Below are 25,811 nucleotides of genomic sequence, written 5' to 3' on the forward strand. Positions count from 1 at the left end.
TCAGAGACCCCCGGCTGGACGACCCATCAGAGACCCCGGTGGACGACCCATCAGAGAACCCAGTGGACGACCCATCAGAGACCCCGGTGGACGACCCATCAGAGACCCCTGGTGGATGACCCATCAGAGACCCCTGGTGGATGACCCATCAGAGACCCCTGGTGGATGACCCATCAGAGACCCCTGGTGGATGACCCATCAGAGACCCCTGGTGGATGACCCATCAGAGACCCCTGGTGGATGACCCATCAGAGACTCCCGGTGGACGACCCATCAGAGACCCCGGTGGACGACCCATCAGAGACCCCGGTGGACGACCCATCAGAGACCCCGGTGGACGACCCATCAGAGACCCCGGTGGACGACCCATCAGAGACCCCTGGTGGCCGACCCATCAAAAACCCCTGGTGGCCGACCCATCAAAAACCATGGTGGACGACCCATCAGACCCTGGTGTATAACCCATCAGACCCTGGTGGCCGACCCATCAGAGACCCCCGGTGGACGACCCATCAGATACCCAGTGGACGACCCATCAGAGACCCCTGGTGTACGACCCATCAGACCCTGGTGGACGACCCATCGTACACCCCTGGTGGCCGACCCATCAGAGACAGACCTAGTGTATACTGCTCCTCTGAGAGGACAGACCTAGTGAATACTGCTCCTCTGAGAGGACAGACCTAGTGAATACTGCTCCTCTGAGAGGACAGACCTAGTGAATACTGCTCCTCTGAGTGGACAGACCTAGTGAATACTGCTCCTCTGAGAGGACAGACCTACTGAATACTGCTCCTCTGAGAGGACAGACCTACTGAATACTGCTCATCTGAGAGGACAGACCTAGTGAATACCGCTCCTCTGAGTGGACAGACCTAGTGAATACTGCTCCTCTGAGAGGACAGACCTACTGAATACTGCTCCTCTGAGTGGACAGACCTACTGAATACTGCTCCTCTGAGAGGACAGACCTACTGAATACTGCTCATCTGAGAGGACAGACCTAGTGAATACCGCTCCTCTGAGTGGACAGACCTAGTGAATACTGCTCCTCTGAGAGGACAGACCTACTGAATACTGCTCATCTGAGTGGACAGACCTAGTGAATACTGCTCCTCTGAGAGGACAGACCTAGTGAATACTGCTCCTCTGAGTGGACAGACCTAGTGAATACTGCTCCTCTGAGAGGACAGACCTAGTGAATACTGCTCCTCTGAGAGGACAGACCTACTGAATACTGCTCCTCTGAGAGGACAGACCTAGTGAATACTGCTCATCTGAGAGGACAGACCTAGTGAATACCGCTCCTCTGAGTGGACAGACCTAGTGAATACTGCTCCTCTGAGAGGACAGACCTACTGAATACTGCTCATCTGAGTGGACAGACCTAGTGAATACTGCTCCTCTGAGAGGACAGACCTAGTGAATACTGCTCCTCTGAGAGGACAGACCTAGTGAATACCGCTCCTCTGAGTGGACAGACCTAGTGAATACTGCTCCTCTGAGAGGACAGACCTACTGAATACTGCTCCTCTGAGAGGACAGACCTAGTGAATACTGCTCATCTGAGTGGACAGACCTAGTGAATACTGCTCCTCTGAGAGGACAGACCTAGTGAATACTGCTCCTCTGAGAGGACAGACATACTGAATACTGCTCCACTACCCCATCTGCTGGTGGAGCTGTGTAACTACGTCGAGTAGCTCAGTGTTCTCCAGTAGGTACATGTGGCACATCTACATGTGGGTTGGAGAATCTCAGGAATGCAGTCAACGTGTCATAACTCTCTCAACCACTCACAGCAAGGGTTTGATCTTCTCCCGGGGATTGATGCTTCTCAGCTGTTAATCACGCTGTTGCAATGTGGTTTCAATTAGAGATGGACTGAATGAGTTACTAGAGGGTTATTAGAGGGTTACTGAATGAGTGATGTTGTTCCTCCACTTGCCTCTCACTATGGTGTCACTGAGAGAGGGGGTGAAACGTCTGTCTGTCTCCTGCAGGGTTAGGCTTAGAAGCAGGTAACCATGTTGATTTCTCTCTGTCACCAGGGAGGGCCGGTCCAACGCCCACATTAAAGGAGACTACCAGCGTGTCGGTGACGTAATGCTGAAGAATATTCAGGGGTTAAAGGTACAGCAGACGTGGATATCGTTCCTGCCCTTCAACATGTCCTCAGAGTAATGACCTGTGGGTTATAGGTGGAGTTACAGCCATCTGATGAATATCTAGGAGTATCGCATGGGGTTGATCATGATAATCACATGGGGTTGGCATCTATACAGTAGCAGCTAACCTCTACATCTTCCTAACCTACCCCTCTCCTCTCTCTCTAACCCCTACATCTTCCTAACCTACCCCTCTCCTCTCTCTCTAACCCCTACATCTTCTACCTAACCTACCCCTCTCCTCTCTCTCTAACCCCTACATCATCTACCTAACCTACCCCTCTCCTCTGTCCCTAACCCCTACATCTTCTACCTAACCTACCCCTCTCCTCTCTCCCTAACCCCTACATATTCTACCTAACCTACCCCTCTCCTCTCTCCCTAACCCCTACATCTTCTACCTAACCTACCCCTCTCCTCTCTCTCTAACCCCTACATCTTCTACCTAGCCTACCCCTCTCCTCTCTCTCTAACCCCTACATCTTCTACCTAGCCTACCCCTCTCCTCTCTCTCTAACCCCTCCTCTCTCTCTAACCTACCCCTCTCCTCTCTCCCTAACCCCTACATCTTCTACCTAACCTACCCCTCTCCTCTCTCTCTAACCCCTACATCTTCTATCTAACCTACCCCTCTCCTCTCTCTCTAACCCCTACATCTTCTACCTAACCTACCCCTCTCCTCTCTCTCTAACCCCTACATCTTCTACCTAACCTACCCCTCTCCTCTCTCTCTAACCCCTACATCTTCTATCTAACCTACCCCTCTCCTCTCTCTCTAACCCCTACATCTTCTATCTAACCTACCCCTCTCCTCTCTCTCTAACCCCTACATCTTCTACCTAGCCTACCCCTCTCCTATCTCTCTAACCTACCCCTCTCCTCTCTCTCTAACCCCTACATCTTCTACCTAACCTACCCCTCTCCTCTCTCCCTAACCCCTACATCTTCTACCTAACCTACCCCTCTCCTCTCTCTCTAACCCCTCTCCTCTCTCTCTAACCCCTACATCTGCTACCTAGCCTACCCCTCTCCTCTCTCTCTAACCCCTACATCTTCTACCTAACCTACCCCTCTCCTCTCTCTAATCCCTACATCTTCTACCTAACCTACCCCTCTCCTCTCTCTCTAACCCCTACATCTTCTACCTAACCTACCCCTCTCTCTAATCCCTACATCGTCTACCTAACCTACCCCTCTCCTCTGTCCCTAACCCCTACATCTTCTACCTAACCTACCCCTCTCCTCTCTCTAATCCCTACATCTTCTACCTAACCTACCCCTCTTCTCTCTCTCTAACCTACCCCTCTCCTCTGTCCCTAACCCCTACATCTTCTACCTAACCTACCCCTCTCCTCTCTCTCTAACCTACCCCTCTCCTCTGTCCCTAACCCCTACATCTTCTACCTAACCTACCCCTCTTCTCTCTCTCTAACCTACCCCTCTCCTCTGTCCCTAACCCCTACATCTTCTACCTAACCTACCCCTCTTCTCTCTCTAACCCCTACATTTTCTACCTAACCTACCCCTCCCCTCTCTCTCTAATCCCTACATATTCTACCTAACCTACCCCTCTCATCTCTCTCTAACCTACCCCTCTCCTCTCTCTCTAACCTACCCCTCTCCTCTCTCTAATCCCTACATCTTCTACCTAACCTACCCCTCTTCTCTCTCTCTAACCTACCCCTCTCCTCTCTCTCTAACCCCTACATCTTCTACCTAACCTACCCCTCTCCTCTCTCCCTAACCCCTACATCTTCTACCTAACCTACCCCTCTCCTCTCTCCCTAACCCCTACATATTCTACCTAACCTACCCCTCTCCTCTCTCCCTAACCCCTACATATTCTACCTAACCTACCCCTCTCCTCTCTCCCTAACCCCTACATCTTCTACCTAGCCTACCCCTCTCCTCTCTCTCTAACCCCTCTCCTCTCTCTCTAACCCCTACATCTTCTATCTAACCTACCCCTCTCCTCTCTCTCTAACCCCTACATCTACCTAGCCTACCCCTCTCCTCTCTCTCTAACCCCTACATCTTCTACCTAGCCTACCCCTCTCTTCTCTCTCTAACCCCTACATTTTCTACCTAACCTACCCCTCCCCTCTCTCTCTAATCCCTACATATTCTACCTAACCTACCCCTCTCCTCTCTCTCTAACCTACCCCTCTCCTCTCTCTAATCCCTACATCTTCTACCTAACCTACCCCTCTTCTCTCTCTCTAACCTACCCCTCTCCTCTCTCTCTAACCCCTACATCTTCTACCTAACCTACCCCTCTCCTCTCTCTCTAACCCCTACATCTTCTACCTAACCTACCCCTCTCCTCTCTCTCTAACCCCTACATCTTCTACCTAACCTACCCCTCTCCTCTCTCTCTAACCCCTCTCCTCTCTCTCTAACCCCTCTCCTCTCTCTCTAACCCCTCTCCTCTCTCCCTAACCCCTACATCTTCTTCCTAGCCTACCCCTCTCCTCTCTCTAACCCCTACATCTTCTATCTAACCTACCCCTCTCCTCTCTCTCTAACCCCTACATCTTCTACCTAACCTACCCCTCTCCTCTCTCTCTAACCCCTCCTCTCTCTCTAACCTACCCCTCTCCTCTCTCTCTAACCTACCCCTCTCCTCTCTCTCTAACCCCTACATCTTCTACCTAATCTACCCCTCTCCTCTCTCTCTAAACCCTACATCTTCTATCTAACCTACCCCTCTCCTCTCTCTCTAACCCCTCTCCTCTCTCTCTAACCCCTCTCCTCTCTCCCTAACCCCTACATCTTCTACCTAACCTACCCCTCTCCTCTCTCTCTAACCCCTCCTCTCTCTCTAACCTACCCCTCTCCTCTCTCTCTAACCTACCCCTCTCCTCTCTCTCTAACCCCTACATCTTCTACCTAACCTACCCCTCTCCTCTCTCTCTAACCCCTACATCTTCAATCTAACCTACCCCTCTCCTCTCTCTCTAACCCCTCTCCTCTCTCTCTAACCCCTCTCCTCTCTCCCTAACCCCTACATCTTCTACCTAACCTACCCCTCTCCTCTCTCTCTAACCCCTACATCTTCTACCTAGCCTACCCCTCTCCTCTCTCTCTAACCCCTACATCTTCTACCTAGCCTACCCCTCTCCTCTCTCTCTAACCCCTCCTCTCTCTCTAACCTACCCCTCTCCTCTCTCCCTAACCCCTACATCTTCTACCTAACCTACCCCTCTCCTCTCTCTCTAACCCCTACATCTTCTATCTAACCTACCCCTCTCCTCTCTCTCTAACCCCTACATCTTCTACCTAACCTACCCCTCTCCTCTCTCTCTAACCCCTACATCTTCTACCTAACCTACCCCTCTCCTCTCTCTCTAACCCCTACATCTTCTATCTAACCTACCCCTCTCCTCTCTCTCTAACCCCTACATCTTCTATCTAACCTACCCCTCTCCTCTCTCTCTAACCCCTACATCTTCTACCTAGCCTACCCCTCTCCTATCTCTCTAACCTACCCCTCTCCTCTCTCTCTAACCCCTACATCTTCTACCTAACCTACCCCTCTCCTCTCTCCCTAACCCCTACATCTTCTACCTAACCTACCCCTCTCCTCTCTCTCTAACCCCTCTCCTCTCTCTCTAACCCCTACATCTGCTACCTAGCCTACCCCTCTCCTCTCTCTCTAACCCCTACATCTTCTACCTAACCTACCCCTCTCCTCTCTCTAATCCCTACATCTTCTACCTAACCTACCCCTCTCCTCTCTCTCTAACCCCTACATCTTCTACCTAACCTACCCCTCTCTCTAATCCCTACATCGTCTACCTAACCTACCCCTCTCCTCTGTCCCTAACCCCTACATCTTCTACCTAACCTACCCCTCTCCTCTCTCTAATCCCTACATCTTCTACCTAACCTACCCCTCTTCTCTCTCTCTAACCTACCCCTCTCCTCTGTCCCTAACCCCTACATCTTCTACCTAACCTACCCCTCTCCTCTCTCTAATCCCTACATCTTCTACCTAACCTACCCCTCTTCTCTCTCTCTAACCTACCCCTCTCTTCTCTCTCTAACCCCTACATTTTCTACCTAACCTACCCCTCCCCTCTCTCTCTAATCCCTACATATTCTACCTAACCTACCCCTCTCCTCTCTCTCTAACCTACCCCTCTCCTCTCTCTCTAACCTACCCCTCTCCTCTCTCTAATCCCTACATCTTCTACCTAACCTACCCCTCTTCTCTCTCTCTAACCTACCCCTCTCCTCTCTCTCTAACCCCTACATCTTCTACCTAACCTACCCCTCTCCTCTCTCCCTAACCCCTACATCTTCTACCTAACCTACCCCTCTCCTCTCTCCCTAACCCCTACATATTCTACCTAACCTACCCCTCTCCTCTCTCCCTAACCCCTACATCTTCTACCTAACCTACCCCTCTCCTCTCTCTCTAACCCCTACATCTTCTACCTAGCCTACCCCTCTCCTCTCTCTCTAACCCCTCTCCTCTCTCTCTAACCCCTACATCTTCTACCTAACCTACCCCTCTCCTCTCTCTCTAACCCCTACATCTTCTATCTAACCTACCCCTCTCCTCTCTCTCTAACCCCTACATCTTCTACCTAGCCTACCCCTCTCCCCTCTCTCTAACCCCTACATCTTCTACCTAGCCTACCCCTCTCTTCTCTCTCTAACCCCTACATTTTCTACCTAACCTACCCCTCCCCTCTCTCTCTAATCCCTACATATTCTACCTAACCTACCCCTCTCCTCTCTCTCTAACCTACCCCTCTCCTCTCTCTCTAACCTACCCCTCTCCTCTCTCTAATCCCTACATCTTCTACCTAACCTACCCCTCTTCTCTCTCTCTAACCTACCCCTCTCCTCTCTCTCTAACCCCTACATCTTCTACCTAACCTACCCCTCTCCTCTCTCTCTAACCCCTACATCTTCTACCTAACCTACCCCTCTCCTCTCTCTCTAACCCCTACATCTTCTACCTAACCTACCCCTCTCCTCTCTCTCTAACCCCTCTCCTCTCTCTCTAACCCCTCTCCTCTCTCCCTAACCCCTACATCTTCTACCTAGCCTACCCCTCTCCTCTCTCTCTAACCCCTACATCTTCTATCTAACCTACCCCTCTCCTCTCTCTCTAACCCCTACATCTTCTACCTAACCTACCCCTCTCCTCTCTCTCTAACCCCTCCTCTCTCTCTAACCTACCCCTCTCCTCTCTCTCTAACCCCTACATATTCTACCTAACCTACCCCTCTCCTCTCTCTCTAACCCCTACATCTTCTATCTAACCTACCCCTCTCCTCTCTCTCTAACCCCTCTCCTCTCTCTCTAACCCCTCTCCTCTCTCCCTAACCCCTACATCTTCTACCTAGCCTACCCCTCTCCTCTCTCTAACCCCTCTCCTCTCTCTCTAACCTACCCCTCTCCTCTCTCTCTAACCCCTACATCTTCTACCTAACCTACCCCTCTCCTCTCTCTCTAACCCCTACATCTTCTATCTAACCTACCCCTCTCCTCTCTCTCTAACCCCTCTCCTCTCTCTCTAACCCCTCTCCTCTCTCCCTAACCCCTACATCTTCTACCTAGCCTACCCCTCTCCTCTCTCTCTAACCCCTCTCCTCTCTCTCTAACCTACCCCTCTCCTCTCTCTCTAACCCCTACATCTTCTACCTAACCTACCCCTCTCCTCTCTCTCTAACCCCTACATCTTCTACCTAACCTACCCCTCTCCTCTCTCTCTAACCCCTACATCTTCTACCTAACCTACCCCTCTCCTCTCTCTCTAACCCCTACATCTTCTACCTAACCTACCCCTCTCCTCTCTCTCTAACCCCTACATCTTCTACCTAGCCTACCCCTCTCCTCTCTCTCTAACCCCTACATCTTCTACCTAACCTACCCCTCTCCTCTCTCTCTAACCCCTACATCTTCTACCTAACCTACCCCTCTCCTCTCTCTCTAACCCATACATCTTCTACCTAGCCTACCCCTCTCATCTCTCTCTCTAACCCCTACATCTTCTACCTAACCTACCCCTCTCATCTCTCTCTCTAACCCCTACATCTTCTACCTAACCTACCCCTCTCATCTCTCTCTCTAACCCCTACATCTTCTACCTAACCTACCCCTCTCCTCTCTCTCTAACCCCTACATCTTCTACCTAACCTACCCCTCTCCTCTCTCTAACCCCTACATCTTCTACCTAGCCTACCCCTCTCCTCTCTCTCTAACCACCCTCTCCTCTCTCTCTAACCCCTACATCTTCTACCTAACCTACCCCTCTCCTCTCTCTCTAACCCTACATCTTCTACCTAACCTACGCCTCTCCTCTCTCCGTAACCCCTACATCTTCTACCTAACCTACCCCTCTCCTCTCTCGCTAACCCCTCTCCTCTCTCTCTAACCCCTACATCTTCTACCTAACCTACCCCTCTCCTCTCTCTCTAACCCCTCTCCTCTCTCTCTAACCCCTCTCCTCTCTCTCTAACCCCTCTCCTCTCTCTCTAACCCCTACATCTTCTACCTAACCTACCCCTCTCCTCTCTCTCTAACCCCTACATCTTCTACCTAACCTACCCCTCTCCTCTCTGCCCCAGCAGCAGTTGACGTCCCTCCTGCAGCGTCACGGTGAGGTGTTGGTTGAGTTGGAGCGTTCGTGCCGTGCCTCCCAGCGGCTGCAGGAGTTGTGTCGAGAGTTTGAGCAGCAGAAGGTGTGTTACCTGTCCCTGAACATGTTCCTGCTACGCCCCCTGCATCGTCTGCTGCACTACAAACTGATTCTGGAGAGACTCTGCAAACACTACCCCCCCACACACCAAGACTTCAGAGACAGCAGAGGTAGGACCCTGCTCCTCTAGTTGTCTAGTTAATATCTCAGAGAGAACCCTCCTCCTCTAGTTGTCCTAGTTAATATCTCAGAGAGAACCCTCCTCCTCTAGTTGTCTAGTTAATATCTCAGAGAGAACCCTCCTCCTCTAGTTGTCTAGTTAATATCTCAGAGAACCCTGCTCCTCTAGTTGTCTAGTTAATATCTCAGAGAGAACCCTGCTCCTCTAGTTGTCTAGTTAATATCTCAGAGAGAACCCTGCTCCTCTAGTTGTCTAGTTAATATCTCAGAGAGAGAACCCTGCTCCTCTAGTTAATATCTCAGAGAGAACCCTGCTCCTCTAGTTGTCTAGTTAATATCTCAGAGAACCCTGCTCCTCTAGCTGGTATATCAGAGATGGTGTGTGTTAGAGAGAGAACCCTGCTCCTCTAGCTGATATTTCAGAGATGGTGTGTGTTATAGAGAGAACACTCCTCCTCTAGCTGATATATCAGAGATGGTGTGTGTTAGAGAGAGAACACTCCTCCTCTAGCTGGTATATCAGAGATGGTGTGTGTTAGAGAGAGAACACTCCTCCTTTAGCTGCCCTAGCCAATATATCCGAGATGGTGTGTGTTAGAGACAGAACACTCCTCCTCTAGCAGATACATCAGAGATGGTGTGTGTTAGAGAGAGAACACTCCTCCTCTAGCTGATATTTCAGAGATGGTGTGTGTACTAACACTCCTCCTCTAGCTGCCCTAGCTGATGTATCAGAGATGGTGTGTGTACTAACACTCCTCCTCTAGCTGCCCTAGCTGATATATCAGAGATGGTGTGTGTACTTACACTCCTCCTCTAGCTGATATATCAGAGATGGTGTGTGTTATAGAGAGAACACTCCTCCTCTAGCTGATATATCAGAGATGGTGTGTGTACTAACACTCCTCCTCTAGCTGATATATCAGAGATGGTGTGTGTACTAACACTCCTCCTCTAGCTGATATATCAGAGATGGTGTGTGTACTTACACTCCTCCTCTAGCTGCCCTAGCTGATATATCAGAGATGGTGCTGCAGCTTCAGGGAACCATGATGAAGATGGAGAACATCCAGAAGCTTCTAGAACTGAAGAAAGATCTGACAGGCATCCAGGACCTGGCTATACCTGGCAGGGTAAGAGAACAGTTTTCCCTGGCTTTGCTTTGAGAAGTATTGTACTGATTCATTCCAAGTTGTAGTACATCAGTCCTCATGTTGTCCTTTAGTGTATCTAACTTCCAGACATGTCGTTGTTCATTGTTTCCTCTGTGTTGTTTCTGTAACCCATCCAGGAGTTTATCAGACTGGGCTGTCTTAGTAAGCTCTCAGGGAAAGGACTACAGCAAAGAATGTTCTTCCTGGTTAGTCATTACCTCCTACTTCCTGTCACATGACTCCTCTGCTCCTCACTCACCCTATCCCTCTCTGTGTTCCTCCCTCCCTCTATTCTCCTCCAGTTCAGTGATGTCTCATTATATCTCTCTGTTCCTCCCTCCCTCTCTCCTCCTCCACTTCAGTGATGTCTCATTACATCTCTGTGTTCCTCCCTCCTGCCCTCCTTCTCTTCTCCTCCAGTTCAGTGATGTCTCATTATATCTCTGTGTTCCTCCCTCCCTCTCTCCTCCTCCAGTTCAGTGATGTCTCATTATATCTCTGTGTTCTCCCTCCCTCTCTCCTCCTCCAGTTCAGTGATGTCTCATTATATCTCTCTGTTCCTCCCTCCCTCTCTCCTCCTCCACTTCAGTGATGTCTCATTATATCTCTGTGTTCCTCCCTCCTGCCCTCCCTCTCTCCTCCTCCAGTTCAGTGATGTCTCATTATATCTCTGTGTTCCTCCCTCCCTCTCTCTCCTCCAGTTCAGTGATGTCTCATTATATCTCTGTGTTCCTCCCTCTCTCCTCCAGTTCAGTGATTCCCTGGTGTACACCAGCAGAGGTATGACAGCAGACAACCAGTTCAAAGTTCACGGCCAGCTGCCTCTCTACGGCATGACAGTAAGAGTCTCCAGAACCTGAACCATAACATTATGGGCCAGTTTCCTGGACACACATTAAGCCTCGTCCTAAAACGCCAGATATATAGAGAAAACATTTATTCCAGGATTAGACTTAATGTGTGTCCGGGAAGCTGGCCCCATGCTGTTAGCTTCAGATAACATAACACAGCTGTGAATTAGTAGAGGTCACTCTCCTCTGATCCAACCCGTGTCTGTGTCCTCAGATCAGGGAGAGTGAGGATGAGTGGGGAGTTCCTCATTCCTTCACTCTGTTTGGTCAGCGCCAGTCTGTCGTCGTGGCAGCAAGGTACAAGTGTTCTAGATGTGTTCTGGGTGTTATTCAGTTTTCTAGATGTTTTACAGTTTTCTAGATGTTTAAGATGTTTTACAGTTTTCTAGATGTTTTAGGGTGTTTTACAGTTTTCTAGATGTTTAGGGTGTTTTACAGTTTTCTGGATGTTTTACAGTTTTCTAGATGTTTAGGGTGTTTTACAGTTTTCTAGCTGTTTTACAGTTTTCTAGATGTTTAGGGTGTTTTACAGTTTTCTAGATGTTTTAGGGTGTTTTACAGTTTTCTAGCTGTTTTACAGTTTTCTAGATGTTTAGGGTGTTTTACAGTTTTCTAGATGTTTAGGGTGTTTTACAGATGTTTTACAGTTTTCTAGATGTTTAGGGTGTTTTACAGTTTTCTAGATGTTTTAGGGTGTTTTACAGTTTTCTAGATGTTTAGGATGTTTTACAGTTTTCTAGATGTTTAGGGTGTTTTACAGTTTTCTAGATGTTTTAGGGTGTTTTACAGTTTTCTAGATGTTTATGGGTGTTTTACAGTTTTCTAGATGTTTAGGGTGTTTTACAGTTTTCTAGATGTTTAGGGTGTTTTACAGTTTTCTAGATGTTTAGGGTGTTTTACAGTTTTCTAGATGTTTATGGTGTTTTACAGTTTTCTGGATGTTTTACAGTTTTCTAGATGTTTAGGGTGTTTTACAGTTTTCTAGATGTTTAGGGTGTTTTACAGTTTTCTAGATGTTTAGGGTGTTTTACAGTTTTCTGGATGTTTTACAGTTTTCTAGATGTTTTACAGTTTTCTGGGTGTTTTACAGTTTTCTAGATGTTTTACAGTTTTCTAGATGTTTTACAGTTTTCTAGATGTTTAGGGTGTTTTACAGTTTTCTAGATGTTTAGGGTGTTTTACAGTTTTCTATATGTTTATGGGTGTTTTACAGTTTTCTAGATGTTTAGGGTGTTTTACAGTTGTCTATATGTTTATGGGTGTTTTACAGTTTTCTAGATGTTTAGGGTGTTTTACAGTTTTCTAGATGTTTAGGGTGTTTTACAGTTTTCTAGATGTGTAGGGTGTTTTACAGTTTTCTAGATGTTTTAGGGTGTTTTATAGTTTTCTAGATGTTTTACAGTTTTCTAGATGTTTAAGGTGTTTTACAGTTTTCTAGATGTTTTACAGTTTTCTAGATGTTTAAGGTGTTTTAAAGTTTTCTAGATGTTTAGGGTGTTTTACAGTTTTCTAGATGTTTTAGGGTGTTTTACAGTTTTCTAGATGTTTATGGGTGTTTTACAGATGTTTTACAGTTTTCTAGATGTTTAGGGTGTTTTACAGTTTTCTAGATGTTTTACAGTTTTCTAGATGTTTAGGGTGTTTTACAGATGTTTTACAGTTTTCTAGATGTTTTAGGGTGTTTTACAGTTTTCTAGATGTTTTAGGGTGTTTTACAGTTTTCTAGATGTTTTAGGGTGGTTTAGAATGTTTCAGAGTGTTCCAGGGTGGTTTAGAGTGTTTTAGGGTGTTCCAGGGTGGTTTAAGGTGTTCCAGGGTGGTTTAGAGTGTTTTAGGGTGTTCTAGAGCAGGGGTGTTAAACTCATTTAGCCCCAGGGGCCACATTCAGTCATCAGAGAGGTCTTAGCTGTGCATCTAACCCATGTCTGTACTCTGTACCTAGCTGTGTATCAGAGATGGTGAAATGGATGGAGGACATCAGGATGGCTGTAGTCCTGGTAGAGCAGAGTAACAGACCTTCTTCAGTTTTCTGGATGTTTTACAGTTTTCTATATGTTTTACAGTTTTCTGGATGTTTTACAGTTTTCTAGATGTTTAGGGTGTTTTACAGTTTTCTAGCTGTTTTACAGTTTTCTAGATGTTTAGGGTGTTTTACAGTTTTCTAGATGTTTAGGGTGTTTTACAGATGTTTTACAGTTTTCTAGATGTTTAGGGTGTTTTACAGTTTTCTAGATGTTTTAGGGTGTTTTACAGTTTTCTAGATGTTTAGGGTGTTTTACAGTTTTCTAGATGTTTTAGGGTGTTTTACAGTTTTCTAGATGTTTATGGGTGTTTTACAGTTTTCTAGATGTTTAGGGTGTTTTACAGTTTTCTAGATGTTTAGGGTGTTTTACAGTTTTCTAGATGTTTAGGGTGTTTTACAGTTTTCTAGATGTTTATGGTGTTTTACAGTTTTCTGGATGTTTTACAGTTTTCTAGATGTTTAGGGTGTTTTACAGTTTTCTAGATGTTTAGGGTGTTTTACAGTTTTCTAGATGTTTTACAGTTTTCTAGATGTTTTACAGTTTTCTAGATGTTTTACAGTTTTCTAGATGTTTAGGGTGTTTTACAGTTTTCTAGATGTTTAGGGTGTTTTACAGTTTTCTAGATGTTTAGGGTGTTTTACAGTTTTCTAGATGTTTAGGGTGTTTTACAGTTTTCTGGATGTTTTACAGTTTTCTATATGTTTTACAGTTTTCTGGATGTTTTACAGTTTTCTATATGTTTTACAGTTTTCTGGATGTTTTACAGTTTTCTAGATGTTTCGGGTGTTTTACAGTTTTCTAGCTGTTTTACAGTTTTCTAGATGTTTAGGGTGTTTTACAGTTTTCTAGATGTTTTAGGGTGTTTTACAGTTTTCTAGCTGTTTTACAGTTTTCTAGATGTTTAGGGTGTTTTACAGTTTTCTAGATGTTTAGGGTGTTTTACAGATGTTTTACAGTTTTCTAGATGTTTAGGATGTTTTACAGTTTTCTAGATGTTTAGGGTGTTTTACAGTTTTCTAGATGTTTTAGGGTGTTTTACAGTTTTCTAGATGTTTATGGGTGTTTTACAGTTTTCTAGATGTTTAGGGTGTTTTACAGTTTTCTAGATGTTTATGGTGTTTTACAGTTTTCTGGATGTTTTACAGTTTTCTAGATGTTTAGGGTGTTTTACAGTTTTCTAGATGTTTAGGGTGTTTTACAGTTTTCTAGATGTTTAGGGTGTTTTACAGTTTTCTGGATGTTTTACAGTTTTCTGGATGTTTTACAGTTTTCTAGATGTTTTACAGTTTTCTGGGTGTTTTACAGTTTTCTAGATGTTTTACAGTTTTCTAGATGTTTTACAGTTTTCTAGATGTTTAGGGTGTTTTACAGTTTTCTATATGTTTATGGGTGTTTTACAGTTTTCTAGATGTTTAGGGTGTTTTACAGTTTTCTAGATGTTTATGGGTGTTTTACAGTTTTCTAGATGTTTAGGGTGTTTTACAGTTTTCTAGATGTTTAGGGTGTTTTACAGTTTTCTAGATGTTTAGGGTGTTTTACAGTTTTCTAGATGTGTAGGGTGTTTTACAGTTTTCTAGATGTTTTAGGGTGTTTTATAGTTTTCTAGATGTTTTAGGGTGTTTTACAGTTTTCTAGATGTTTTACAGTTTTCTAGATGTTTAGGGTGTTTTACAGTTTTCTAGATGTTTTAGGGTGTTTTACAGTTTTCTAGATGTTTATGGGTGTTTTACAGATGTTTTACAGTTTTCTAGATGTTTAGGGTGTTTTACAGTTTTCTAGATGTTTTACAGTTTTCTAGATGTTTAGGGTGTTTTACAGATGTTTTACAGTTTTCTAGATGTTTTAGGGTGTTTTACAGTTTTCTAGATGTTTTAGGGTGTTTTACAGTTTTCTAGATGTTTTAGGGTGGTTTAGAATGTTTCAGAGTGTTCCAGGGTGGTTTAGAGTGTTTTAGGGTGTTCTAGAGCAGGGGTGTTAAACTCATTTAGCCCCAGGGGCCACATTCAGTCATCAGAGAGGTCTTAGCTGTGCATCTAACCCATGTCTGTACTCTGTACCTAGCTGTGTATCAGAGATGGTGAAATGGATGGAGGACATCAGGATGGCTGTAGTCCTGGTAGAGCAGAGTAACAGACCTTCTGCTGATCTACTGTCCACCAGTCGATCAGACCGCAGTAAGTCTTGTACCTAACCCCTGACCCCTAGACCTGGTAGAGCAGAGTAACAGACCTTCTACTGATCTACTGTCCACCAGTCGATCAGACCGCAGTAAGTCTTGTACCTAACCCCTGACCCCTAGACCTGGTAGAGCAGAGTAACAGACCTTCTACTGATCTACTGTCCACCAGTCGATCAGACCGCAGTAGGTCTTGTACCTGACCCCTGACCCCTAGACCTGGTAGAGCAGAGTAACAGACCTTCTACTGATCTACTGTCCACCAGTCGATCAGACCGCAGTAAGTCTTGTACCTGACCCCTGACCCCTAGACCTGGTAGAGCAGAGTAACAGACCTTCTACTGATCTACTGTCCACCAGTCGATCAGACCGCAGTAAGTCTTGTACCTGACCCCTGACCCCTAGACCTGGTAGAGCAGAGTAACAGACCTTCTACTGATCTACTGTCCACCAGTCGATCAGACCGCAGTAAGTCTTGTACCTAACCCCTGACCCCTAGACCTGGTAGAGCAGAGTAACAGACCTTCTACTGATCTACTGTCCACCAGTCGATCAGACTGCAGTAAGTCTTGTACCTAACCCCTGACCCCTAGTCCTGGTAGAGCAGAGTAACAGACCTTCTACTGATCTACTGTCCACCAGTCGATCAGACCGCAGTAAGTCTTGTACCTAACCCCTGACCCCTAGACCTGGTAGAGCAGAGTAACAGACCTTCTACTGATCTACTGTCCACCAGTCGATCAGACCGCAGTAAGTCTTGTACCTGACCCCTGACCCCTAGACCTGGTAGAGCAGAGTAACAGACCTTCTACTGATCTACTGTCCACCAGTCGATCAGACCGCAGTAAGTCTTGTACCTAACCCCTGACCCCTAGACCTGGTAGAGCAGAGTAACAGACCTTCTACTGATCTACTGTCCACCAGTCGATCAGACCGCAGTAAGTCTTGTACCTGACCCCTGACCCCTAGACCTGGTAGAGCAGAGTAACAGACCTTCTACTGATCTACTGTCCACCAGTCGATCAGACCGCAGTAAGTCTTGTACCTAACCCCTGACCCCTAGACCTGGTAGAGCAGAGTAACAGACCTTCTACTGATCTACTGTCCACCAGTCGATCAGACCGCAGTAAGTCTTGTACCTGACCCCTGACCCCTAGACCTGGTAGAGCAGAGTAACAGACCTTCTACTGATCTACTGTCCACCATCCGATCAGACCGCAGTAAGTCTTGTACCTAACCCCTGACCACTAGACCTGGTAGAGCAGAGTAACAGACCTTCTACTGATCTACTGTCCACCAGTCGATCAGACCGCAGTAGGTCTTGTACCTGACCCCTGACCCCTAGACCTGGTAGAGCAGAGTAACAGACCTTCTACTGATCTACTGTCCACCAGTCGATCAGACCGCAGTAAGTCTTGTACCTGACCCCTGACCCCTAGACCTGGTAGAGCAGAGTAACAGACCTTCTACTGATCTACTGTCCACCAGTCGATCAGACCGCAGTAAGTCTTGTACCTAACCCCTGACCCCTAGACCTGGTAGAGCAGAGTAACAGACCTTCTACTGATCTACTGTCCACCAGTCGATCAGACCGCAGTAAGTCTTGTACCTGACCCCTGACCCCTAGACCTGGCTGAACAGATGAATGGTCTTTCCTCTGATTTACAGTCCACCAGTCGATCTGACCGCAGTAAATCACACTACCTACTGCTACTACTTCTACAGGTGGCCCACAGCAGCCATGAACAGCCCTAACCTAACCTTCCCACAGAGTACAGGCTGAGTCCTACCTAACCTTCCCACAGAGTACAGGCTGAGTCCTAACTAACCTAACCTTCCCACAGAGTACAGGCTGAGCCCTAACTAACCTAACCTTCCCACAGAGTACAGGCTGAGTCCTAACTAACCTAACCTTCCCACAGAGTACAGGCTGAGCCATAACTAACCTAACCTTCCCACAGAGTACAGGCTGAGTCCTACCTAACCTAACCTTCCCACAGAGTACAGGCTGTCCTAACTAACCTAACCTTCCCACAGAGTACAGGCTGAGTCCTAACTAACCTAACCTTCCCACAGAGTACACGCTGAGTCCTACCTAACCTTCCCACAGAGTACAGGCTGAGTCCTAACTAACCTAACCTTCCCACAGAGTACAGGCTGAGCCCTAACTAACCTAACCTTCCCACAGAGTACAGGCTGAGTCCTAACTAACCTAACCTTCCCACAGAGTACAGGCTGTCCTAACTAACCTAACCTTCCCACAGAGTACAGGCTGAGTCCTAACTAACCTAACCTTCCCACAGAGTACAGGCTGAGCCCTAACTAACCTAACCTTCCCACAGAGTACAGGCTGAGTCCTAACTAACCTAACCTTCCCACAGAGTACAGGCTGAGTCCTAACTAACCTAACCTTCCCACAGAGTACAGGCTGAGTCCTAACTAACCTAACCTTCCCACAGAGTACAGGCTGAGCCCTAACCTGTCTTTACCTGGCCTGCAACATGACCAAACTGTATAGAAATGTAGCCTGCAACACGACCAAACTGTATAGAAATGTAGCCTGCAACACGACCAAACTGTATAGAAATGTAGCCTGCAACACGACCAAACTATATAGAAATGTGGCCTGTAAAATGGACTTTGAGTCCATCAATTCACATGATCACTTCTCTTATTTAGGTTTTGTGACAAGGATGTTTTGTGCTCCGAGAAACAACCTTCAACTTATCTGACCTGGGGGAAAGAATAGCTTGTCCTCTGTTTCTGTTCGTCAACTCTTCATCAATTCCTCTTGCTGCTGTTCTCAGAGTCTCCAGAAGAGGGAGGTGTGGAGGCTGAGTCAGAGGAGGAGCTGAGTGCGTCTCGTAGCTCATTGGAGCGTCAGTCAGCACAGAGAGGAAACACGACGGTTCATGTCTGCTGGCACCGCAACACCTCTGTGTCCATGGTGGACTTTAGTGTGGCTGTGGAGGTACCTACCTGACCCACAGTACTGTCTAACCTCTCTGTTTCTGTCCAACCTCTCTGTTTCTGTCTAACCTCTCTGTCTTCTGTACCTACCTGACCCACAGTACCGTCTAACCTCTGTCTTCTCTACCTACCTGACCCACAGTACCGTCTAACCTCTCTGTCTTCTGTACCTACCTGACCCACAGTACCGTCTAACCTCTGTCTTCTCTACCTACCTGACCCACAGTACTGTCTAACCTCTCTGTTTCTGTCTAACCTCTCTGTCTTCTCTACCTGCCTGACCCACAGTACTGTCTAACCTCTCTGCTTCTGTCTAACCTCTCTGTTTCTGTCTAACCTCTCTGTCTTCTCTACCTACCTGACCCACAGTACCGTCTAACCTCTCTGTTTCTGTCTAACCTCTCTGTCTTCTCTACCTACCTGACCCACAGTACTGGATATAACCTGGTACAGAGAGGTGTGTTATAACCTGATACAGAGAGGTGGGATATAACCTGATATAACCTGATACAGAGAGGTGGGATATAACCTGATACAACCTGATACAGAGAGGTGGGATATAACCTGGTACAGAGAGGTGGGATATAACCTGATATAACCTGATATAGAGGGGTGGGATATAACCTGATATAACCTAATACAGAGAGGTGGGATATAACCTAATACAGAGAGGTGTGTTATAACCTAATACAGAGAGGTGGGATATAACCTGGTACAGAGAGGTGGGATATAACCTGATATAACCTGATATAGAGGGGTGGGATATAACCTGATATAACCTAATACAGAGAGGTGTGTTATAACCTGATACAGAGAGGTGGGATATAACCTGCTATAACCTGATACAGAGAGGTGGGATATAACCTGATATAACCTAATACAGAGAGGTGTGTTATAACCTGATACAGAGAGGTGGGATATAACCTGCTATAACCTTGTACAAAGAGGTGGGATATAACCTGATATAACTTGATATAACCTGATATAACCTAATACAGAGAGGTGTGTTATAACCTAATACAGAGAGGTGGGATATAACCTGGTACAGAGAGGTGGGATATAACCTGGTACAGAGAGGTGGGATATAACCTGATATAACCTGATACAGAGAGGTGGGATATAACCTGGTACAGAGATGTGGGATATAACCTGATATAACCTGGTACAGAGAGGTGGGATATAACCTGATATAACCTGGTACAGAGAGGTGGGATATAACCTGATACAGAGAGGTGGGATATAACCTGGTACAGAGAGGTGGGATATAACCTGATACAGAGAGGTGGGATATAACCTGATATAACAACATTGTAACTTCAAGACCAGACAACCTGTGTTAATCTCTTTTGCTATTGGTTACTCCTGTGTTAATGTCTCTTCCTATTGGTCCTTTCTCCCCCTATCAGAACCAGTTATCAGGTAACCTGCTGAGGAAGTTTAAGAACAGTAATGGATGGCAGAAACTCTGGGTGGTCTTCACCAACTTCAGCCTGTTCTTCTACAAGTCACATCAGGTAAGGACTCTAACCTAACTCTAAACATACATCTAACCCTAACCTAAAACTAACTAGTATTTATTATGGGATGCAGTAGTCTGAAGGTCCTCTATAGGATGACTACCCTCTGGGTAGTGTATTATATAGTATTTATTATGGGATGCAGTAGTCTCAAGGTCCTCTATAGGATGACTACCCTCTGGGTAGTGTATTATATAGTATTTATTATGGGATGCAGTAGTCTCAAGGTCCTCTATAGGATGACTACCCTCTGGGTAGTGTATTATATAGTATTTATTATGGGATGCAGTAGTCTCAAGGTCCTCTATAGGATGACTACCCTCTGGGTAGTGTATTATATAGTATTTATTATGGGATGCAGTAGTCTCAAGGTCCTCTATAGGATGACTACCCTCTGGGTAGTGTATTATATAGTATTTATTATGGGATGCAGTAGTCTCAAGGTCTTCTATAGGATGACTACCCTCTGGGTAGTGTATTATATAGTATTTATTATGGGATGCAGTAGTCTCAAGGTCTTCTATAGGATGACTACCCTCTGGGTAGTGTATTATATAGTATTTATTATGGGATGCAGTAGTCTCAAGGTCTTCTATAGGATGACTACCCTCTGGGTAGTGTATTATATAGTATTTATTATGGGATGCAGTAGTCTCAAGGTCTTCTATAGGATGACTACCCCCTGGGTAGTGTATTATATAGTATTTATTATGGGATGCAGTAGTCTCAAGGTCTTCTATAGGATGACTACCCTCTGGGTAGTGTATTATATAGTATTTATTATGGGATGCAGTAGTCTCAAGGTCTTCTATAGGATGACTACCCTCTGGGTAGTGTATTATATAGTATTTATTATGGGATGCAGTAGTCTCAAGGTCTTCTATAGGATGACTACCCTCTGGGTAGTGTATTATATAGTATTTATTATGGGATGCAGTAGTCTCAAGGTCTTCTATAGGATGACTACCCTCTGGGTAGTGTATTATATAGTATTTATTATGGGATGCAGTAGTCTCAAGGTCTTCTATAGGATGACTACCCTCTGGGTAGTGTATTATATAGTATTTATTATGGGATGCAGTAGTATCAAGGTCTTCTATAGGATGACTACCCTCTGGGTAGTGTATTATATAGTATTTATTATGGGATGCAGTAGTCTCAAGGTCTTCTATAGGATGACTACCCCCTGGGTAGTGTATTATATAGTATTTATTATGGGATGCAGTAGTCTCAAGGTCTTCTATAGGATGACTACCCTCTGGGTAGTGTATTATATAGTATTTATTATGGGATGCAGTAGTCTCAAGGTCTTCTATAGGATGACTACCCTCTGGGTAGTGTATTATATAGTATTTATTATGGGATGCAGTAGTCTCAAGGTCTTCTATAGGATGACTACCCTCTGGGTAGTGTATTATATAGTATGTATTATGGGATGCAGTAGTCTCAAGGTCTTCTATAGGATGACTACCCTCTGGGTAGTGTATTATATAGTATTTATTATGGGATGCAGTAGTCTCAAGGTCTTCTATAGGATGACTACCCTCTGGGTAGTGTATTATATAGTATTTATTATGGGATGCAGTAGTCTCAAGGTCTTCTATAGGATGACTACCCTCTGGGTAGTGTATTATATATTATGGGATGCAGTAGTCTCAAGGTCCTCTATAGGATGACTACCCTCTGGGTAGTGTATTATATAGTATTTCTTATGGGATGCAGTAGTCTAAAGGTCTTCTATAGGATGACTACCCTCTGGGTAGTGTATTATATAGTATTTCTTATGGGATGCAGTAGTCTAAAGGTCCTCTCTGTTCCCTATAGGATGACTACCCTCTGGCCAGCCTCCCGTTGCTAGGCTACTCGTTGACGGTTCCCGCGGAGACAGAGAACATCCAGAAGGACTATGTTTTCAAGCTCCACTTCAAGTCTCATGTGTACTACTTCAGATCAGAGAGCCAGTACACCTTCCAGAGGTCAGTTCCCTTGGCAACCTGTTGTGTGGTGTTTGGTTGTGTTGTCACTTCAAGTCTCATGTACTACTTCAGATCAGAGCCAGCCAGTGTTTTCAGCAGAGTGGTGTTGTCTTGTCTTCAGTGGTGTTGTCTTCAGTGGTGTTGTCTTGTGGTGTTGTCTTGTTGTCTTCAGTAGTGTTGTCTTCAGTAGTGTGGTGTTGTCTTGTCTTCAGCAGTGTTGTCTTCGGTAGTGTGGTGTTGTCTTGTTGTCCTCAGTAGTGTTGTCTTGTTGTGTTCAGTAGTGTGGTGTTGTCTTCAGTAGTGTGGTGTTGTCTTGTTGTCTTCAGTAGTGTGGTGTTGTCTTCAGTAGTGTGGTGTTGTTGTCTTGTTGTCTTCAGCAGTGTTGTCTTCGGTAGTGTGGTGTTGTTGTCTTCAGCAGTGTGGTGTTGTCTTCAGCAGTGTGGTGTTGTCTTCAGCAGTGTGGTGTTGTCTTTGGTAGTGTTGTCTTCGGTAGTGTGGTGTTGTCTTCGGTAGTGTGGTGTTGTCTTCAGCAGTGTTGTCTTCGGTAGTGTGGTGTTGTCTTCGGTAGTGTTGTCTTCGGTAGTGTTGTCTTCGGTAGTGTTGTCTTCGGTAGTGTTGTCTTCGGTAGTGTTGTCTTGTCTTCGGTAGTGTGGTGTTGTCTTCGGTAGTGTGGTGTTGTCTTCGGTAGTGTGGTGTTGTCTTTGGTAGTGTGGTGTTGTCTTCGGCAGTGTGGTGTTGTCTTCAGCAGTGTGGTGTTGTCTTCAGCAGTGTGGTGTTGTCTTGTTGTCTTCAGCAGTGTTGTCTTCAGCAGTGTGGTGTTGTCTTCGGCAGTGTGGTGTTGTCTTCGGTAGTGTGGTCTTGTCTTCGGTAGTGTGGTGTTGTCTTCGGTAGTGTGGTGTTGTCTTTGGTAGTGTGGTGTTGTCTTCGGTAGTGTGGTGTTGTCTTGTTGTCTTCAGTAGTTTGGTGATGTCTTGTCCTCAGTAGTGTGGTGTTGTCTTGTCTTCAGTAGTGTGGTGTTGTCCTCAGTAGTGTTGTGTTGTCTTCAGTAGTGTGGTGTTGTCTTCAGTAGTGTGGTGTTGACTTGTTGTCTTCAGTAGTGTGGTGTTGTCTTCAGTAGTGTGGTGTTGTCTTCAGTAGTGTTGTGTTGTCTTCAGTAGTGTGGTGTTGTCTTGTTGTCTTCAGTAGTGTAGTGTTGTCTTCAGTAGTGTAGTGTTGTCTTCAGTAGTGTAGTGTTGTCTTCAGTAGTGTGGTGTTGTCTTCAGTAGTGTGGTGTTGTCTTCAAAACTTTTCTCCAGGTGGATGGAGGTTATCCGTAGTGCTACCTGTCTGTCTCTAACCTGTCTGTCTGTCTCCAGGTGGATGGAGGTGATCCGTAGTGCTACCTGTTAAGCTAGTCGACCCCTCCTGAGCCAGAGGAAGGATCCTTACTGACCACGGAGCCAGTGAGGACTAGGAGGACACTGACCAACCCTCTTCTAGACGGCTCCTTCCTGTCCTTTAGGCCTCTTCTAGACTGCTCCTTCCTGTCCTTTAGCCTCTTCTAGACGGCTCCTTCCTGCCCTTTAGGCCTCTTCTAGACGGCTCCTTCCTGCCCTTTAGGCCTCTTCTAGACGACTCCTTCCTGCCCTTTAGGCCTCTTCTAGACGACTCCTTCCTGCCCTTTAGGCCTCTTCTAGACGGCTCCTTCCTGCCCTTTAGGCCTCTTCTAGACGGCTCCTTCCTGCCCTTTAGGCCTCTTCTAGACGGCTCCTTCCTGCCCTTTAGGCCTCTTCTAGACGGCTCCTTCCCGTCCTTTAGGCCTCTTCTTTCACCCTGCCCTCTTCACCTCTGGAGTACCGGCTCACTTTACTCCAGGTTACTTTACTAACCACCTGTCTGTATTGTCACGACGTGGCCCTTTTGGGTGTATATCCTCCTTCTCTCTCTCCCACCACAGGTGTTATTACCTCGGCCATACCTTCCTGTCTGAAAACTCTCCTCACTGCCATGCAGTATTGAGGGAGAGAGAACAAAGTGCTTCTCTTGCCAAAACTCCTAATATCCAAAATTGGAGTATTAAACGATATTTATATTTTTGAGAATGTGGGAATAGTCCGTGGGTACCTAAAGAACAATCATCATCGCGTTTGGTTCATTTGGTGACCTCATGAAAGACAGGAGACCCACATGACTGTATCTCTGTTTGTGTTTTCACTTCTCAGATGTACATCCAAATGTTGGATAAAATGAATGAGTAATTCTGAAACTATTTGTGAAAAGATTTAATGTGATGTTAGCCTTCTAAATGAGAGTATTGATTTTCATATAAAAAGATTAACTAGTCAGTGGCCACGCCCCCATGAGGCCAGACATCAGGCATCATGAAATCGCCCCTTCTTCCATAGAGTATAAACCACTTCCTATAAAATGGACATTGTCAGAGAACGCCGGGACGGAGTCCCCACGTTGAAATGGCTACAACTCTATAGGCCCTTACATCAGAAAACAGGAAGGGGTAGCTACATGTGAAATGGTTAAGAACTACAACTCTATAGGCCCTTACATCAGAAAACAGGAAGGGGTAGCTACATGTGAAATGGTTAAGAACTACAACTCTATAGGCCCTTACATCAGAAAACAGGAAGGGGTAGCTACATGTGAAATGGTTAAGAACTACAACTCTATAGGCCCTTACATCAGAAAACAGGAAGGGGTAGCTACATGTGAAATGGTTAAGAACTACAACTCTATAGACCCTTACATCAGAAAACAGGAAGGGGTAGCTACATGTGAAATGGTTAAGAACTACAACTCTATAGGCCCTTACATCAGAAAACAGGAAGGGGTAGCTACATGTGAAATGGTTAAGAACTACAACTCTATAGGCCCTTACATCAGAAAACAGGAAGGGGTAGCTACATGTGAAATGGTTAAGAACTACAACTCTATAGGCCCTTACATCAGAAAACAGGAAGGGGTAGCTACATGTGAAATGGTTAAGAACTACAACTCTATAGGCCCTTACATCAGAAAACAGGAAGGGGTAGCTACATGTGAAATGGTTAAGAACTACAACTCTATAGGCCGAGGAGACGAGACAGCGTGTAGCGTTGGCTTCACGGCTAGAAATGATTCAACTCTAATAAAGCATTTCCACAGAAGGAACACGTTAGACAAGATCTCTTCAGTCTGCAGCTGGAAATGTGCGTAACCTAGGACGAAGAATACAGCAGACAACATGGACGCCTGACGTATCCATTAGGAACGCAACCAGAGACTTTTCTGTCGACTCTCTCCAGCAGATGGACCGGCCGACTACAGGGTTGGAGGGAAAACCTACAGGAGGGTCTCTCTCCAGCAGACGGACCGGCCCGACCACAGGGTTGGAGGGAAAACCTACAGGAGGGTCTCTCTCCAGCAGACGGACCGGCCCGACCACAGGGTTGGAGGGAAAACCTACAGGAGGGTCTCTCTCCAGCAGATGGACCGGCCGACTACAGGGTTGGAGGGAAAACCTACAGGAGGGTCTCTCTCCAGCAGACGGACCGGCCAACTACAGGAGGGTCTCTCTCCAGCAGACGGACCGGCCGACTACAGGGTTGGAGGGAAAACCTACAGGAGGGTCTCTCTCCAGCAGATGGACCGGCCGACCACAGAGAGAGACAACAAGACATACACTCGGAAATATATGTAAATTGCAATTTATTTTCGAATGAGCGGTTGTTCATATTCAAAGTACTAGCGACTTCTATGAGTGTATTTATCAGCTATGAGTCTCCCGCTCTCGAGTGGTCCCCACCCCTTTCCTTTGTTTACCAAGCTGTCAAATAGGGACTTTTCCTTCTGTCATGCTTAGTACCCAATGTATAACTAAATGATGTGTGTTTTGATGTAATTCTGTGATTTTATTAAGTTAGTTAGTAGATAAATAATTAAGCCAATTTGTATATCGTTGATTCATGATTCTATGCTAGGGTTCGTGCAGTTCAGTAATGAGACGAAACTATCTGACGAGTTATATTATAGTTATATTCGGGAAGTTGAAACCCCATAAACAGCATGTTCCCGTGGTGCCCCGACTTCCTAGTTAAATTACACAGAATTGATTTGATCATATTCAGTCTTCACATTTAATGATAGTCAACCTTTACAACGGCGGCA

The 25,811-nt window shown here is 45.9% G+C and overlaps 1 protein-coding gene across 4 annotated transcripts in view; it reads left to right on the forward strand.

The window, feature by feature from the left end:
* Positions 1-24,199, forward strand: part of LOC110515620 (FERM, ARHGEF and pleckstrin domain-containing protein 1) — a 99,962-nt gene extending 75,763 nt beyond the window's left edge. Inside the window, exons 17-28 of one of the 4 annotated variants that reach the window (XM_036973378.1) lie at positions 2,052-2,133; positions 8,756-8,993; positions 10,006-10,136; positions 10,295-10,363; positions 10,907-10,996; positions 11,223-11,305; positions 12,951-13,005; positions 15,807-15,864; positions 18,016-18,179; positions 19,585-19,692; positions 21,520-21,671; positions 23,027-24,199. In XM_036973378.1, the coding sequence (XP_036829273.1) occupies positions 2,052-2,133; positions 8,756-8,993; positions 10,006-10,136; positions 10,295-10,363; positions 10,907-10,996; positions 11,223-11,305; positions 12,951-13,005; positions 15,807-15,864; positions 18,016-18,179; positions 19,585-19,692; positions 21,520-21,671; positions 23,027-23,060 (1,264 nt within the window). In that variant the 3' untranslated portion in view covers positions 23,061-24,199. Of the gene's footprint in view, positions 1-2,051; positions 2,134-8,755; positions 8,994-10,005; positions 10,137-10,294; positions 10,364-10,906; positions 10,997-11,222; positions 11,306-12,950; positions 13,006-15,093; positions 15,207-15,242; positions 15,301-15,806; positions 15,865-18,015; positions 18,180-19,584; positions 19,693-19,789; positions 20,778-21,519; positions 21,672-23,026 lie in introns of those variants that run through there. The other 3 variants (XM_036973377.1, XM_036973380.1, XM_036973379.1) reach the window with 3 other exon arrangements.
* Positions 24,200-25,811: the final 1,612 nt, after the last annotated feature.

The sequence above is a fragment of the Oncorhynchus mykiss genome, unplaced genomic scaffold, assembly GCF_013265735.2.
Source record: "Oncorhynchus mykiss isolate Arlee unplaced genomic scaffold, USDA_OmykA_1.1 un_scaffold_240, whole genome shotgun sequence".
Classification (NCBI taxonomy): domain Eukaryota; kingdom Metazoa; phylum Chordata; class Actinopteri; order Salmoniformes; family Salmonidae; genus Oncorhynchus; species Oncorhynchus mykiss.